Source organism: Anguilla rostrata, chromosome 12, assembly GCF_018555375.3.
Source record: "Anguilla rostrata isolate EN2019 chromosome 12, ASM1855537v3, whole genome shotgun sequence".
Lineage (NCBI taxonomy): Eukaryota > Metazoa > Chordata > Actinopteri > Anguilliformes > Anguillidae > Anguilla > Anguilla rostrata.
In genome coordinates this window covers 25,947,783-25,965,548 of record NC_057944.1, presented here as the reverse complement: position 1 = coordinate 25,965,548, position 17,766 = coordinate 25,947,783, and the positions used below count along the sequence as shown (strand labels likewise).

General features: G+C 41.6%; 1 protein-coding gene across 1 annotated transcript; it reads right to left on the bottom strand.

Moving 5' to 3' along the window:
• Positions 1-143: 143 nt before the first annotated feature.
• Positions 144-16,917, bottom strand: LOC135236534 (hepatocyte nuclear factor 1-beta-A-like). Its single transcript, XM_064302990.1, has 9 exons — positions 16,432-16,917; positions 14,532-14,731; positions 13,719-13,989; positions 13,297-13,532; positions 7,107-7,267; positions 5,268-5,391; positions 4,981-5,148; positions 4,658-4,771; positions 144-3,862 (listed from the first exon to the last, which is right to left on the bottom strand). Exons 1-9 carry the CDS (start codon positions 16,842-16,844, stop codon positions 3,792-3,794), a joined length of 1,758 nt encoding a protein of 585 aa, XP_064159060.1. The 5' UTR covers positions 16,845-16,917; the 3' UTR covers positions 144-3,791.
• Positions 16,918-17,766: the final 849 nt, after the last annotated feature.

Sequence of the window (17,766 nt, the reverse complement as noted above, 5' to 3'; positions counted from 1 at the left end):
ATTCAGGACAGACCAGGATATACAATGGCAGTTCCACTCAGAAGGGATAAGGTTAGAGTGGTTATCATAATAACAATGCATATGAATAGAATGTTTCAACATCCACAGTAATTATAAACTGATGGACACAGACCCAAAACCAGTCATATAAAAATGTTTACTTAAAATAGCAATATTCAAACAAGTTTAAATAAAGATTTTCAAAGGCTAATTTCCATTTTTATATAAAAACAATACATTAGAGTTAAATCACTTTTGACATGGTGGTTTCTGTCATCTAGAGAAAAAAAAATGTGCATCGATTCTGATCTGTCTAAAACTGGGGTGCACAACTCACAACTGGTTCACTCCTGTACTTCAGCACAGTAAAAACTTTCAGATACACTTGCAGTCTGCAGCTGTATCTGTTGCTTATACAAATGTCAGATCAAGATATGATTGAGCTGATTAAATAATTAAGAGCAGAAGTTGGCTCAAATTTGTTGTGCACTCCTGGTCGAGACGAACAGAATGCGTTAATAAAGTAAATAATACTCTGAAGGATGCTATGAATGCTATATTTTTCAAATGAGTATTAAGGGGGAGAAAGATAAGATAATTTTGAATAAAGCAACCACTAATCTTAGATTCACAATGACAAAAATGAATTGAAGATGAATAGAAATCTGGTGAACAGTTTGAGTACAGGGAACTGTATCGCGAAGCAAGACTACAGAGTTATATGGATAACTGCACATAGTAAAACCCAGAACAGCTCTTTTTACTTCAGTCCATTGTCCAGATTTGGGAGGGTTCTGGGTTTTCCTCAGTGTAGTTACCCAGCTAACCCAGCGATCCTGCTTTGTGACAAAGGCCCCAAGTCAATAAACATGGTTTCAAGATGTTGTTTAAAATATTTCCTATTTTTTTCCCAGGCACTTTTTCACAATACTTTTCTGGTAACTTAAAATTGCACAAGAGTGCAGTCACAAAAGTGGCCAATCTATGGCAGCTAATTTCCAGCTTGATTATGTTAAAAACTGGGCAGTGCTCACTTGACTGGCAGCTAAAATAAGAAAATGCCTTTGTTGAGAGGCCAATGTGCTGTTTGAGTCTTTAGTGACTGAGTTGACTGCAATGGCTGTTGGAATGTTTGGATTTGAATGTTTGGCCTTGTGTGGACTTTGAAAAAAGGGAAAAATAAAGTCATGGCCAGTTTTATGATTTCAGCACACGGGAATTTTCCTTAGACACAACTTCTGGAGAACGTTGAAAGACCTCAGTAAAGCACAACTTGTATTTAACATTTAGACTCAGAGCATTTAGGAAATGTAAATCTGCGAGTAAGAACATCACAGTGACAACATACAGAAGCACTGCACCCATAGGCTCATTGAGCTCTTACTCATTCTACTGCCTTTCTCTCTCAACAGCCTGCTTGCATATCATGTTTGCATGCAGAAAGCCAGACACAACAATGGATACAGTATATATTTTTAAAAACATTGTCTTTATCTCTTATGTGTAACCCTGCTGTTACTCATATGGAAATTAAAAGGGAAATTTGATGGCACACTGACCAAATGCTTTCCAGGCAGCTTCCTTATGGAAGACAGGCAGAAATAATATATGATAAATCCAAGGCTGCATTCAGGTTCTGCCACTTGTTCTGTATAAGGAAATACATTGATTTACCATTATTTTACTCTCTAGCTAGATATGAGTGGCTGGCCAGGTGACATGTGGCAGATCTGTTTGTATGTTGCTATGACAGTTAACACAACAGAACAGGCTAAATGTGATCTTGTGGTTATTGTTGGTCAAAATCGATAGCGATTGTCTGTTCAGTGAAAAGACTGAATTGGCCTTAAAAATCTTCTAGTCTATGGCAACTGCTGACAACTGAAGTGACAGAGAAAGTATGGAAGATTTTTTTCAGCTGTATCAGTTAAACTGACTTCAAACTGGATTCAAACACTTTGATTTATGATTAGCCAAAATTCACATAACATGCTATTATAACCATCAATGATTGCACAACTGTGTAGTTTTAGCCTTATCTGAAGACTTAAATTGTGTAATATGATGCATATGTTTTAAGACGCTCTATAATCTACAATGCTGAGAGCTTGCCTTTGAATATTACTGAGTCTACACAGTACTCATCCAAAAAACTGTTAACAAATTGGAATAATGTCCCGATAACAAGGATTCAACAAGGGATGACAAATCACACACAATTTGCCAGGCCAGCTTGTGTAGCTAGCAAGCAGCAAACCTGAATATTTCATATTGCTTAAAAATGTATTTATTTATAAATATATTTAAAAATAAATTTAGCCCTCAAGCTAGCAAATATGTTAATCTGAAACAATAACAAGCTAGTTTCTGTTACTTGGATAAGGCTGCAGTGAGATTCAAACCACAGCCACTCCTCACAACAAGGTGTGATTAGCTTGCAAAGCTAAAGATCTTCTTTAGCTTTGGGGGCGACATAGCTCAGGAAAGGTAGGTAAGACCGATTGTCTGGCAGTCGGAGGGTTGCCGGTTCAAACCCCGCCCTGGGCGTGTCGAAGTGTGCTTGAGCAAGACACCTAACCCCTAACTGCTCTGGCGAATGAGAGGCATCAGTTGTAAAGCGCTTTGGATAAAAGCGCTATATAAATGCAGTCCATTTATCATTTACCATTCTTAGGAAGGAGAACTAATCATACTCTTATTGATCCACAATGAGTGATGTCACAGTCTGCACAGAACATTCACATACCAACTTATTTTTAACAAAATTCTTAGCTGTGTAAAATTAGATAGCTGTAACAAGCTGCCTACCATAGGCCAGACCTGATAGGCCAAAACTTTTACAGAATTCTGCTGGTAAGTAAGCCTTGAACTGTGAAATTTTAAACAAAATCTAAGCATTGAACTAGTGTGCTTTTTTCCCCCCGATGCCTAAACTCCTGTTACATTCACAGTGCTGTGAACTTCACTCTTTATGACACCCCAGTACTGTGACTACTGATCTGAAAATGCTGTTGAAACTCTTCTAAATGAGAGAACATGGGAACTTTTAACAGTTGACTTTACTGTACGTACTGTGTTAAACTCATGATTGTCATATGATACAACTGTGGCACTAGGCCAGGCCTCATGGTGTTCTGATCCTGCCATTTCTCTCCCAGTGCCTGGTTTCTGCAAGTTGCCCATGGACACCAGCGGAGAGGAGACAGTGACATCACTCTGACTATGTGGCACAGCTCCTCTTCTATGCAACGCAGTCATCCCACACACATACACACACACATGTGCACACACACACACACACACACCCACCTGCCATGCACAACAAAGAATGCATGCACACACACGCACCCCCACCTGTCATACACAACCACACATGCACACACATGTGCATATATGCAAGGACACTCACACGCACACACACAAACGCACACACACAGACACACTTCTCTGTCAGATGTTTTTTTGTTCAGTGCATACAAATTATGTACAAATGGACACTATAAGTGCTCTTTCTTCCATATATGAAATGAGGATTGTGAAAAAATGAAGTGTTTTCGTGGAAGCCACGTAACAGAAGCAGACTCAGCCTTCTTGATCATCACCATGCCAGAGTTAATCATGTTATATATTCATACCATGCTCATTTGGCTTTAGAATGCAGAATTTTTGTGTGCATTCCATATATTTCTCTTTAAAATAGAGTTCATCCAGACAGTGCTGCTTCCTGCCTTTACTTTACTGAAGGGCTTATTGTCCAATGCACCATTGCCTTGCCTCAGGAGTTTCCATGGTTACGCTTGTGAGAGGGTGGAAGAATGCTCTCCTGTTGCCAGGTGCGCAATCACCAGGCTTGCAAAGGGCACTGCAATAACAAAGAAAAAACAGACAGTTTAACACACTCACATGCACACGTTTATATTAAACACAACGAACTGCAAATTGTTCAATTACAGATGAAAAAGAAGACTACAGTACATTTCTCATCCCTGAAAGAGTTCCTAACCTGACTAACTACAGACATCACTTTCTAGCAGCTAAAACACCTTTTGTATGAGTCAGTGAACGTTATTATTCTGTTTGTTAATAGGGGTGGGAGTAATTGACCCAAGAGTGACATCCAGGACAAGAGAGGTACTGTAGAGAGGACAAGAGCATTGAAAAGTAAAGTAGGGAGAGTGAAGCGCATCATGCCTCATTCACAGGTAGAAAATAAAACACATAACATCATCACAATGAATGTAAACAATGAACATAGCTATAGTTTTTATTTACAGCTATGGGTTAACAATGGTCAATAAATGTAGACACCTGAATTTTTACTTGTCTGAGACCCAGACGAAGTTGCAGGTGAAAGTTCTTGTTTTGTTTTCTAGGCAGCTAGCTAGCAATAACACTATCTCTGCGGTATCTCTGCTCTGACTGCGCTGTCAAAGTCAAGCACGGTGAAATTTAGAGGCTGATTTCAGAGCCTGGAGCAGTCAGAGAGACCAGACTTAGCACTTATGATTTATTGATATCTGTCGGGATGTGATGGAAATCTAATCAAATATAAGAAAAAGTGTTCTAAAGAAGAGCAGGGAGCAGGTAGCAGAGAGCAGAAAGCATATAGCAGAGAGCAGGTAGAAGTGCCTGGTCTTGCTCACACAGGAACACTGACCGGCTTGTGGGTGGGCATGGGGCTGAGGGTGGTGATGATGTTGGCTTCGGTCTGCCCCATGGTGGAGGGGGTAGCGTGGGGGTTGGGAGTACTGAGGAAGATCTGGCTTATATACTACCAGGAGAGAGAGGGAGGAAGAGCAGTCAGTCATTTCATTCTTTTATACTACTTCTTTTTATAAGCCAGGGGAACACATCAGGGGCCCCTGTACTGTGTGAGTGTGCAACAGGGCCCCTGAAGTGGTACTGATACTGTGAGTGTGCAACGGGGCCCCTGAAGTGGTACTGTGAGAATGTGTGATGGGCCCCTAAACTAGTACTCACTATGTGAGTGTGTGACGGGGCCCAAGAAAGGCTGCTGGGTCCTGTGGTCGGGCTCCTGCTGCACCAGGTCATGCTCATGGCAGCCGTGCAGCTGTGACGAGAACGGCAGCGCTGCCAAACTCCCTGCAATGCTGTTAACGACAGGCGCCGTTTGTGATATGCCCAGATCTGCAGCGAGAGTGGGGGAGTGATTAGCACCAAAGAGATTACTCCTATATGCACATTCACCCTGAAAATCATTCATGGTTCTGAGGAAGAGGAGGGACAGGCAGACACAGCACACTTACTCTGCGCTATAGTCATGACTCCAGGCAGCGTTCTGATCAGGTCCTGGGTCTGATGGGGGCTGTGACAGTGATGGATATGCGTCAGCGTGCTGACGGGGGGCAGTCCTCCTCCTGACACTGAGATCTACAGAGAGAGGAGAGATGTAAATGCAGTATCCAAATGTAGTATCATTACCCTTTTACTGGGATACTACTTTCCCTGCTCTGGAAATTGCATCCATGTAGCAGGATCGTACCACTGACATCTGTTTTGCAACTTTAACAGCCACTTTTTATTGATTATTTATGTACTATTTAATACCTTCCCCCCTTTTTCCGCTGACTTTGGAATTCCCAGTGATATTCATTTCCAGCATACACTCTCCTCCAAAGCATGTGATGTCAGCTGCCGCTTCTTTTCACACAGCAGTTCACAAATCAGGCTCACGTGGACACGAGTCAGAGGAAGACACTTAATGTGCAGCTCAACAGACGGACTGTAGGCGCCCCACTGATATGCTATGTGATGCTAGTGAGCGATGAGACTCTGTCATCCCGGCTGACTGAACCCTGTCCCTTCACTGAGCGACACTAGTATGGATTCCATACCAGACTGTGGGGCACATCCACACACTGGAGCATGGTCTTAACAGGATGAGCCACCCAGCAGCTCCTGCAAAAGCTTTTATTTTTAACCCACACAGCAGTTCGCAGGGAAACACAGTCGCCATTCATTTTGAATTAGGTCAACACTGACCTAGTTCAGTGGTAATTGGGTGCTACTCATCCCAACGGTCTTATTTTGCGGGTGAATTCCAGCCATAACTGACACAAGTGAAACCGAACATATGAGAGATATGCAAACACAGTTCCACTGATTCCATACACACAGCACACCACATTTCAGTTAAAGAGCAACAAACAGCAAACCACCCAAGCAGTAGAGTCAAATCAGAGCAGAGGAAGCTTTTACATATTCATATAAATATAATACAAAAATTACTTCAGCAGTTTAGCATTGCGTTATTCTTTCTGCAGCACTATTATGCAGGTAACAGCCAAAGAAAAGCTGTATGTTAACATGAATGTTGCATTGCTTCAGTATGGAAACATAGTAAGAGTTGTAGATAGTTTCTGAGGCAGTACTGCGGGGGTACCATCATGCAGTGGCTGTTGCTTTCTAGTGTAACTGAGCAAGGCAAAGAGAATATGAAGGAAAGCCACTGAAGAGGGAATGAAGATAAACTAAAAAAATGGCATGGAAAACATAGGGCCCACAGCAACACAAATAACCACAAATTGCAATATGCCTGCAACACTGATCATGAAAAAAAAATGTAAAGTGCAGTGACTTCCAAGCAACTCTAAATCAGCTTACCAATCAAAGTTGTAGCTGTTAGTGTGGGGAGCCAGTGATACCGTACTATGTTTGAATTTTGTTTGCATTTTGTATTAAAAAACTACAGTAATTTTATGGTGTGATTATCCTGATAAGGCAGGTGGTACACAGAGTCAGTCACACAGCCAGCACCACCCAGTACTGGGCTATTTTGGTGTTAACCCAATAAAAGCAGATTGACTTGGCTACAGGCCTATTAGCTCAGTATCGGACATTCCCCTGTGACACTGAGAATGACAGCAGCCTCCCACCCTCGCATGCATCATTCCATCATGCACACATCGTGGCTCTATTGGCTTCCCTTGTGCACCATCGCCGGCCAATGGGCCTTGGCTGGTGAGGGAGCACAAAGGCCTGCATGAACACTATGAACACTAAGTGCTCCATTCTAAGGCCTGCTTCATGCTGAAGAGTCCAGTCACGCCTTTTCTTAGCTAATCTCAGCCTGCAGGTGTGCTCACCATCTTGGTGTCAGGTGAGACCAGGCTCTGGGTGGGGTCCAGGCTGCCTGGAGACAGCTGTTGTAACGCAGGCCGACTGTTTTCCATTCTGCTGTTGCCATGGTGACCGATGGTTGTGGAAGAAGTGGCCTCGCTAGCTCCCTGCTGACTGTAGCAGACCCCTGTGGAGAGGCAGAGGGAGAGTTTAGCGTTTCACTGCTACTTTCAATATTACATTACATGCATGTAGCACATGGTCTTGCTGGGAATATGATAAGAAACATAAGTGCATTCACCTGTTTAAAGTGAGCAATAGTGCTAGACCTAGCTAACAACATTCACACCTCAGCGAGTAAAGATGCAAAGCACTAAAAAAGATGCATCACTAACGCACTAGTGCAAGTTAAATGTACTAATCAAGAAAAAGGATTAATTCCAAATACATCCAGGCTATATCCATAACAAGCCCTAACAAACATAAAATCATAAAAATAGAGCCAAAAACCATAAAAAAACCACAACATGAATTAGTAAATGGTGGGAGTGGGAAGGGAAACTAGGTGCAATCTAAAGAGGGGTCTTTGATCTGTATTGGAATACAGCCAACAATTCTGCTATCACTTTGGCAGATTCAATCCACCACTGTGGGGCCAGTAGGCAGGCATCATGAATGGCGTTGTAGAACAGAGAGCTGTGAAGACCGTCGGTATGGTGGAGCTGTTCCTTTCACTGCTCTGTAGGTAGCCAGGTCAGTGAGATAAAGAGGTACAGAACATGAGCACACTATAACTGGGGCTATAGTTTCTGTGTCCCAGCTCCAATCAGAGCTAATCTTTCACCCCATGAGCATAGAGACTTCAGCATTCCTGACTCAAACAGGACAGGTAGAGCAAACACACCCCAGCCTCTCCACTTGAAATGTTGACACAATGGAGCCAGAGACTGCTCTTTCTGCACATACAGCCCCTCCCTGCTCCCTTTCCACATACCTGAACACCATACCACACACATCATTCTCCCCCCAGACACAGGAAATGATCACCTCAGCTCTCCCTGCCTCAATCCATCACAAATACAAACTCACACACAATCCTGGCCCTCCACTCTTCTGAGGGAAAGCATTCCTCACAAATCTCCCAAAGAAAGAAATAGAGTTCTTAGGAAAATATGTGAGCTACTTTTTAAAAAAATAATTATGCCACGTAATAAATGGTTCAACTGCTGGATCCTGAGAGAGTTCATAGAGTGCAGAAGGTCACGTGGTTTGTACAGAGAGCTTTCAAAGTAGAAGTGCATTTTTTGACCAAACAAACTGTTTCCATAACTCACCAACAAACTGCACCCATAACCCACCAACCCCAGCTGCAGCAACCAAATGGCATTTTGCAGGGGAAACTGAAATTTTAATGCCTCTATTGTATTTTATCTGAAAATTCAGGAATCCTACACTGCCCCCCGAAATTAGTGTTTGCCAGCCCCGGTCCCTCTGATAGTAGCAGAGCAAACATACAGTTAGAGCCAATGTCAAACATTCTTACCCTGCTCCCTCAGGCTCGTACACAGTCACCTGCACGTTCACCTGTCCCCATTCTGTCAGCACTGACACACACACTGTTTACCTAAACATCAGAGGGGATGTGTGGGTCTTTCCTACCTACAAACCCTTCCCTCACCTGCATACACACCTTCTCATGAGCAATTACAATACAGACTGAATGAATATTAACATATCTATGCAAGTCCAGATATGTTTATGTGAATAATATGATATAATAATATGGATGTTATTAGCATGAAATGTGGTGTTTAAACATTAAACAATAGTATAAAAACTACTCCACCTTTTTTTTCTTTTTTTCTGTGGTGCATGTTCATGGTCTTACGTATACGCAGGGGGTTTAATACAATTGCTTTGGTTACAGAGCATTTACACACATATATACACATAGCCGTGATACATGAAGTGTGTCCCTGTGGCCTTAATACACGAAAACATAGCTGTTCCACACAATGGGTCTAAGACTTAATTTGGTGGTGTATGTTTCCTGGCTACCTTTGAATTTTGATTAATGAACTTAGGCAACAGCAGTGAACTAACCTGTTAGTAATGATGATTAACATTCAATAAAAATGAGAGAATGTAGCAGGTATATGTTTGTTTTGTGTTTCTAGCAATGTGTTTCTAGCTGTGTTTTTTTGCTATCGTAATTTTAGCAAATTTAGATTGTTTCAGATGGTCACCTCTTGCTGCAGTGTTCCACAGAGTTTAACCCGCAGAGCACTCAGACACATCCCAGGCCAATCGGACCACTGACATCATGCTGTTCCAAACACACCTAAACAATCCGCTAACACTCTTGTGTGCTTGTAAACACCAGTGCAGGACCATAAAGCACTCAGTGGGTCTGTGACCTGATGGCTACACAATGGCTAGGGGCTCAGAAAGGGACTGTTTCTCTGGTACTTTACAACTATGGAGCCACTAAAAGTGCCAGTGCTGAGCATGCTATATAGAGCGGCTTCATAGGGCCGTAAATCAGGTCTGGTGAAGAAACCTTGGGGGGGGTTATAATATCAGCCTGTAAACAATAAGAAAAAGAGATGGGTTACTTTCTCCAGGCATCTCATGCAAACTGCATTTTCACATTTCCCTATTTAAATGTGCATAATTAATAGGGGGTGTTAATATTACACTTACTGGTTATAAATGGGCCCCTCTGCCTTCTTGGTGATACTGTTTTTGTAATCTTCAGACTAACACTGATAGGCTCCACTTTTGATGTTGCTCTGGGTAAAAGCATATGCCAAGTGATTAATGTAATGGGTGGAGTATTGTGAACTCAGCTCATGAATTCACACGTTAGCTCTTTACACAACAGTGAGAAATGTCCTAACATGAAGCTGAGCCAGATTCTGACCAGCAAGCAAAAGCTGACCTGTTGCGCACAGCACTGGAAAACAACAAGGCCCTGTGGCCAGAATCACGCATCTGTCTGACATGGCTTTCCCTCACAACAACAGTGGAGGAGTAACCAGAGAGAGAAGCAGAGCTGGAGGTTTAGCCTGCTCAGCCCATAGGATACAGAATACCTCCTCTTCACCATGCTGGGTTCACTGTGGGGCTGTACATTTGTGTTCTCCATTGTGTACACTGCACACAATCTGGACCACTGTTACTACACTACTACCTCTCCAAAAGCCAGATCCCAAACCTCATAAAGCCCAAACACAGGCTACCTTTAGGATATGTACCACCTGCACTTTACTAACCAAGCTGTGCTGTGAACAGAACAAAGCAGTAGAGGTTGGCACATACTGCACTTCAGACTGTTCTGCAGAGACTGTGCTGGTCACAAACCTACAACCTGAGCCGACCAGAGGAGGATGAGTTCCCCTCTTGAGCCTGGTTCCTTCCATGGTTTCATCCTATCTGTTACCAGGGAGTTTTTCCTTGCCACTGTCGCCTTAGGCTTGCAACTGTGAGGGTTTAAGCCAGGGTTGTCTGTGAAGCATATTGATACAATTGTTTGTGAAATGCGCTATATAAATGCATTTTGATTTGATTTGATTTGATTTGAGAGTCCTGTCAATGCCAGGCCGTTCCTGTCTTATCATAGGAACAAGCAGAATAAACAAAGTCCCTTGTAAATCCTCCAAAAACATTTTTACTCCACTGACCCCATAATGACCTTTTTAACACAGAGGTGTATGTAGGAGAGGAGGAGGATGCGCAAAACTGCAGCCAAGGGGGTCCATTATTTCTGTGTAGACAGAATAGAGGCAAGAGCCCAGTGGACAGCTCCTGTTGATCCAGCCTATACCCAGTCTCTGCCATTATACTGCAGCCCAATAAAGTCTGGTGGCGGGGGAGGGGGGGCTTTAAATGTGCCCTCCCCAGTGCCAGCAGAGATAAATGAACATGGGTTACAGTTACTACTCTCTTCTAATATACCCCTCACAATGGAGCCCCTGGAGAGAGGGTTACCGAGAGCAGGGGTCAGAGGTCATGTGGCAACCAAGGATTTTAAACTGTCAATTAAGCATGCATAATGAAGACTGTGCCATAGCAACCCAGTGAGGGTCCCTGCTGGGCCGTTATTGTACGGCTCTGATAAACAGCTGATGCTGTCAGCAGGATATCAGCCAGACACCTTGTAAGCATGTGGATCTGACCAAACGAGACACTCCGGAGCGCAAACTGTCTTCCACTGAAACTCCCCTCCCCCGCAAGAAACGCCCCCTTTCACTGGAGCATCGGGTCAGTGCCTGGTCAAGTGTTCAGGGAGTTATTTAAACAAATATTGAAACTCACTGACGGGTTCTTAGGAAAGAAGAATCTTCATTGCAGGGAGATTGAGTGTAATTTAGTGCACATGTCCACAGTGATTGCCTAAAAAACAGCCATAATGCTTACACAAGCTAGCTGAAATGCACATCTACATGGCACATAGTTTTTTTGTCCATATATCTGTCAGCATTTTTAGCAGATCTGTGCCCTTAGCAGGGAACTAAACCCGCAGAGGGATTTTTAATTTAAATGATTATTTATTTAGGTATTTCAGAATAAACAGACCTTGCATTTGTTAATCTTCACATACATTTTCAAACATACGACAAATGTACATTTTTTGAAATGGAGAACAAATACACCTATTAGTCCTAATAAGCTTTACAAAATCACCCATTTCATTGTTACATTTTTTAAATTTAAACTTATACTGCACCACACTCAGAAATACACATGGAAGAATCTAGAATGGGTAATGACATGGAAACAGCCAGTGAATAAAATGTGTTCACCTTGAACTTGGGGGACTGTATCTATGTAGTGAGTCACTCGAATGATGCCTAAAATGTGAACGCACAGGTCCTCTTTTATGTTCAACTTTTATGCGATTTTTTATGTCAACATTGCATGGATTTGTTACCTTCTAAAGTAATGTTACAGGTCTTCACATGCTGGCAATTCATTATATACTAGGATGTTACCAGCTCAAGGACCTTATAGTATGGGACTTTTGTCGCTGATACTTCAATTGGGTTCATGAGCATTTTAAGAGAAATTCCAACATTTCACTAAAAAGAAGTTACTTAATTATTTTTATAGATGAATACATTATTTTATAGAGCCAAGTTAACAATAATGTAGTTATTAAGTCTCTTCAGACAAAGGGCAGACTTGGAAACTCCAAAAAGTTGCCAAAATGCCAAGAAATATCATCTAATGTGAAGATAGCCACAGACTCTGCTTTGTTTCTCTATGTGTTGCACAACTTATTTTATGAATGAAAAGTGTGATGTCTTTCCATGTAATGCATTTACTGCAGCACTGACAATAAAGACCCAAACATGTGTAGCTATGCATGCTACTTTCAGTTTTACATCAGCCTTGAGGTTTGCATCTCTGGGTTTCTACTGCATGAATTCAAATGTTCTCATTTACCGACTTTGAAACTGAATACAAATACATTTTTTTTATCTTACTTTCTAAATTATCAGGCTCAGTGTCCTCAAGTTCTCCAGCTGCTAACTGACCTGACAGCCCTGGGACTAGATTAAACCTGGCTAAATGTTATACCGTGCCCTCCCTTTCTGCAGTAACAATAAAGACACAGTCCACTGACTGCATCACCCTCCCTTTCTGCAATAACAATAAAGACACAGTCCACTGACCAGCCCTCTTTTTGGTCTTGATAAAACACAAACCCACATCATGGTGTCCAAATGATTCAGTGGCAAATGATCTAACCACTTTATTGGATTTAATCACACAGCTGGTTGTATTAACAGTGACCTGGAATTTCCACTGACCCTGTTGGCCCTGCTTTTCACAAAATGTCCCGTTTTCATGTTACACTCCGGTTAGCTAATGTTTGAGCTGCAACTGATGTTGGACTGTACATGCATGCCAAATTCATACTGATGTCATTCTTTTTGAGGGTTACATTTTATTGGTTACAACAATGATCAATATCATAGCGTTTGCACCATATAGAGAAGACACTAAAGCTCCCAATATCATAGCATTAGCCCCATATAGAAGAGACCCTAAAGCTCCCCATAGCAGAGCATTCAACCTACATAGAGGAGACCCTAAAGCTCCCTGTATGAGAGCGTTTCCTATATCACAGCACCGTGGGTCACAGCAGACCCTAAGCCTTACAGAAATACACAAGTGCATGATGGGATGGACAGACCTGATGACCCCTACCTTGCATTTTTGTAGGGGACGAGGCGCTGTCCTGGGCCTGGGAGGGGGAGCTGTGGGACAGGAGGCGTTCAGTACTGTGAGAGGACCCACTATAGGCGTCCAGCGCTAGTTTCTGTCGAAAGGCTTCCTCCTTGCGGCGGTTGGCGAACCAGTTGTAGACACGCACCTCTGTGACGAGGTTAGAGCCCAGGCCATACGCTTTGGATGGAGACACTCCTCTCTGCACACACTCAGCTCTGATAAGAGGGATGGAGACAATGCAAACATTTTGAGCCAATAAAATCTCGAAATCAGAGAGCCAAATGACCGATGGATTTGCTCTGCATTCCAAATAATATGAAACTGTGAGTGGGTGAGTGTTACTGTTGAACCCTGTATGACCTGCCACATGCATTTCCCTCTGTGTGGTCTTCCTTTCTTACCTGTTGCACTCCTCCGCCAGTGCCTCCCTCTCCTCCTTGCTGGGGTTTTTCTGTCGCTCATATGCCTGATAGAGAATCTGCTGGGATGCAGGGCCCCATTTGAAACGATTGCGTCTCATTTTCTTAGAGGCAGGTTCAACATCCTCCTCGTCCCCAGCCTGCCTCATTCTCTGTCCAGGCTGATGGAATTCTGGGAAAAAAAACAGCACCGGATCCTCATTGCTCTTGTCTGTCATATTGCTGTTAGAGGCTTGACCTGCCTGGGTGAACTCTGAAAAATAAGAAAAAGCACATTTTATACATCTAGCAACACACATACACACACACACACACACATATGCATGCATGCATGCATGCACATTGAAAATATAGATACATTCAGGAAGAAATAACTGATGTTGTTCTTTTATTACAAAAAATCTATAATAAAAAATTGTTACAACACTACAATGTTGCTACAATGTGTGCTGTACAGTACACAACATTTGTACTCAAAATGTTGTGTAAAAGATGCAAAAACCCATCCTAGTTCAGTGGAACTCGTATTCAGTTCTCTTGCATGTGTGAGCTGAATCAGACCCTACACAATTTACTGAAGCAATTTAAGGTAACCCTGTGACTTTTACAGTATTCTGGTTGACTGGGGTCCAGTGGTTTACAGATTCCAGATATGTTTTTATGAATGTATTCAGTAAAGTCCTTGCAGAATTAAAAAGGCATACAGTTGCAAGTTTCAGTAACTACAATGCAATTCCAATTCCTATGCAAAAACACTTACTGCATGTCCTGTGAAAAGCTCATATATTAACTTACGTCTGAGAATTTCTTGCTGTTTCCGGACGTACCAGGTGTAGAGTGCTGCTCGTTTATAGGTCTTCATGGGCGTGCCCTTATTGAGGTGTTGAGACAGATGGGACTGGTTCAGCCCTGTGATGTCCACCACCTCCCGCTGGGGAATATTGTGTTGCTTCATGTATCCTTTGATCATGCGGGCGGCGCACCACGGGTCCTCACTAAATCCAATACAATACAATACAGGGCACACAACACAATAACCGTCCTTGCAAGTCCTCACTGGGTCACCAGTACAATGCAATACACACAGCATAATCACCATCCTTCCAAGCCCTTACTGAGACAGCATAATCTACATCTTTACAGTCATTGAGTCATATAATAATATTTAAAATAATAATAATAATAACAATAATAGTCATCATCATAATAATCATAATAATACGTTTTAATTGCTATTTAAATAGCTATTATTATTATTATTATTATTATTATTATTATTATTACTATTATTATAAAGGCAGACTGAATGAAATGTCAGGTGACTACAGAGGTCGCTATAGGAATAAAAAATTACATATCCAAAAACATCTCATATTGAAAACGAACACTTTAATTGATAAAAAAGCACCATGATTAATTGTTCATTTTTGAGAAACACTAAGAGATCGTCTTCTCATGAACTTAATAAATTCCAACATGCATAGTCTCTATGACTTTATGACTAAAAAAAGATCGAGTATGCGCGTATCCGACGAGTAGGTTAGATCAATCAATCTATGGACACCTGTATTGACATTTCGTGCTGCCAACTACTTGTACGGGACCCTGGAATTGCTACTTTCAATAATAATAATAATAATAATAATAACAATTGCTTAAAAATTCGAATTAAGTCAATAGGAGAGTAATCCTGCATGCGCAATATCTGAATATTTTGTGATTGTGATTTACCATTTTCGATCACTGTCTACGTTGTGAACTACTGGCTATTACATGATAATTAGATAAATGTAAAAATTACCCAGACAAATGGTGTGTAGGCTACAGCAGCCTATTGCCACATTGCGCTTCAAATTATCTTTGACAGCAATAGTTACTGACATATTTAATAGGCCTATACTAATACTTAAGCCTATCGACTTCCAAATACTACATCAAACATCCAAATAATAATGGTCGCCGCAGTAAAAATAAACAATTACATACAATTTAACTCTTTGTCGTAAAAAACACAAGTAGGCCTATAACCTGGTATAAAAGTAGCCCTCATAGATCAACGGCAAAGCTGCGACTTTTATGTCATATTCATGAAACACTGAATTCAATACTGATTGAAATATATTGATGCCAATACTCAGTAATACTGCTCCATTCGGAACACGCCTGTGTTAAGATGATTGAGGTAGAGATGCTTATACCTTTCGTCCATGAATAACCAGGTGTGCATTTTCCAGAAATGCAATCGTAGCTACGCACTGTGCAGCCTCTTTCAGTTGATGATTCACAGAATAAAATTAATGGGGCTAGTGACACGTTTGAGGTGGCTTCTCTAACATCAGAAATACTTGGACCGTACTCAAAATACCCTAATTATTGCCGAAGTATTAACTAAATTGTTATAACAGAACGAAGAACTTATGAATAAAAAATACCCTAAAGTTGAGCCTATTTCAATGTTATCAGCTTGTACAGAATACACGAATCACGTCTCTTTCTGTTGCTGATATTATTATTATTATTATTATTATTATTATTATTATTATCATGAGACGCACAGAGATGCACTGCATTATTTACAGACTGAATGAAGACTGCTGATTTCGAGGTTGGCTAAGCCAAAAAAAAAGGCACTTAGTTTTCACCTTTTACAGTTAAGTAAGTAGAGTATTGCAAAAGCAGCCCATAGCTTACTCACGCTAAGATTCGATCCACTTCAGCCCTCTGCTTCGCAGCCTCCTCTGTGTTGAGGGACAGAAGTTCCTTAAGTATTGGTGGTGCATCCAAATCGTCCCCATCCTCGGAGCCCTCGTCACCCGACAACCTGCAGCCCTTACCGTGTCCGTTGGCAAGTGTGCGGGATATTGGCTTTGCATCTGAAACATTTCCATTCATCTTTGAACTTGGTGGGGACACCTGGAAATCCTCCAGTTTAACCCCAGTCCTACTCTGGCTCAGGTCGTCTAGCGCTTGGATCAAAACGTCTTTTTTAACTCCGGAACTTAACAAAGCGCTCAAAAGCTCTTTTTGCAGAGGTGTCAATTTGGACACCATTTTAATAAACTGAAATAGAAACAGAAAGCGCAAGCTACAGTGAAGACAAAGAATCATTTAAATAATTCTTCGTTTGGCGCTGTATGGTTTTACTGTACATGGCAGGCCCCTGGCAGCACCTGCCCAGAGAAGCCACTGTTCGACTTCATTTGCCAAGGCGCCTGACGCAGGCAGGCACTATAAAACATGTTAATTAGGAGGCTGTCCGATACGGTCTGTATGCAAACGCTGAGAAGCTGGCTGTGCTCACTGAGCAGCAGGTAGACCCAGTTTCATGTGTTTACGCTAGGTCGCTGGTGCTTGTAAGCTACTGGTTCGTTAAACCGCCAAACCTGACATGAACTTTTAGGCTTGACTTGGGTAAACATGGCTTATTATTATTATTATTATTATTATTATTATTATTAGGGTATTCATATTATATTTGATTTTCATTATCACAAAAGTATAAATGCAACAGCTATACAAAATATTCAATGTTATATTTAAAACAATATTCAAATATAAATGAAACTCACATTTACTACATAAAAATCACAGTAAATTACAATTCACATGTGGTTAAAGTGCACATTTTCTGCTATGATTTAAAGGTCATCTTTATACACTTTGGTTTCACCATATATAAATTACAGCACTTTTCACTTATAGCCACCTCCCAAACAAGATGTTTCTGTACATTCAGAATTCATTCAGTAGTTACACCATCATTGAATACAAGTGAGCCAGTACCTGTGGAAGCCATACATGCCCAAACCATAACACCCTCACCACTATGTTTCACAGATGAGGGAGGCGCTTTGAATCTTGGGCAGTTCCTGTTGACCTTCACAATTTGCTCTTGCCATCGCTCTGATACTACTGAAGGTTGGTCTCATCTGTCTAAAAGACCTTTTCCAGAACTCTGCAGGCTCTTGTAAGTATTTCTTAGCAAACTCTAACCTGGCCATCTTGTTTTTATGGCTAACTAGTGGTTTGA

What these genes read in the sequence shown, in the direction of transcription:
- LOC135236534 (XM_064302990.1), bottom strand. Translation starts at nt 16,844, where the DNA reads ATGATTCTTTGTCTTCACTGTAGCTTGCGCTTTCTGTTTCTATTTCAG. An exon ending in GAAGTGGATCGAATCTTAGC is followed by an intron (nt 14,732 to 16,431) that starts GTGAGTAAGCTA and finishes TATTGGATTTAG; the next exon opens with TGAGGACCCGTGGTGCGCCG. An exon ending in TCTCACCTGACACCAAGATG is followed by an intron (nt 5,392 to 7,106) that starts GTGAGCACACCT and finishes CTCTCTCTGTAG; the next exon opens with ATCTCAGTGTCAGGAGGAGG.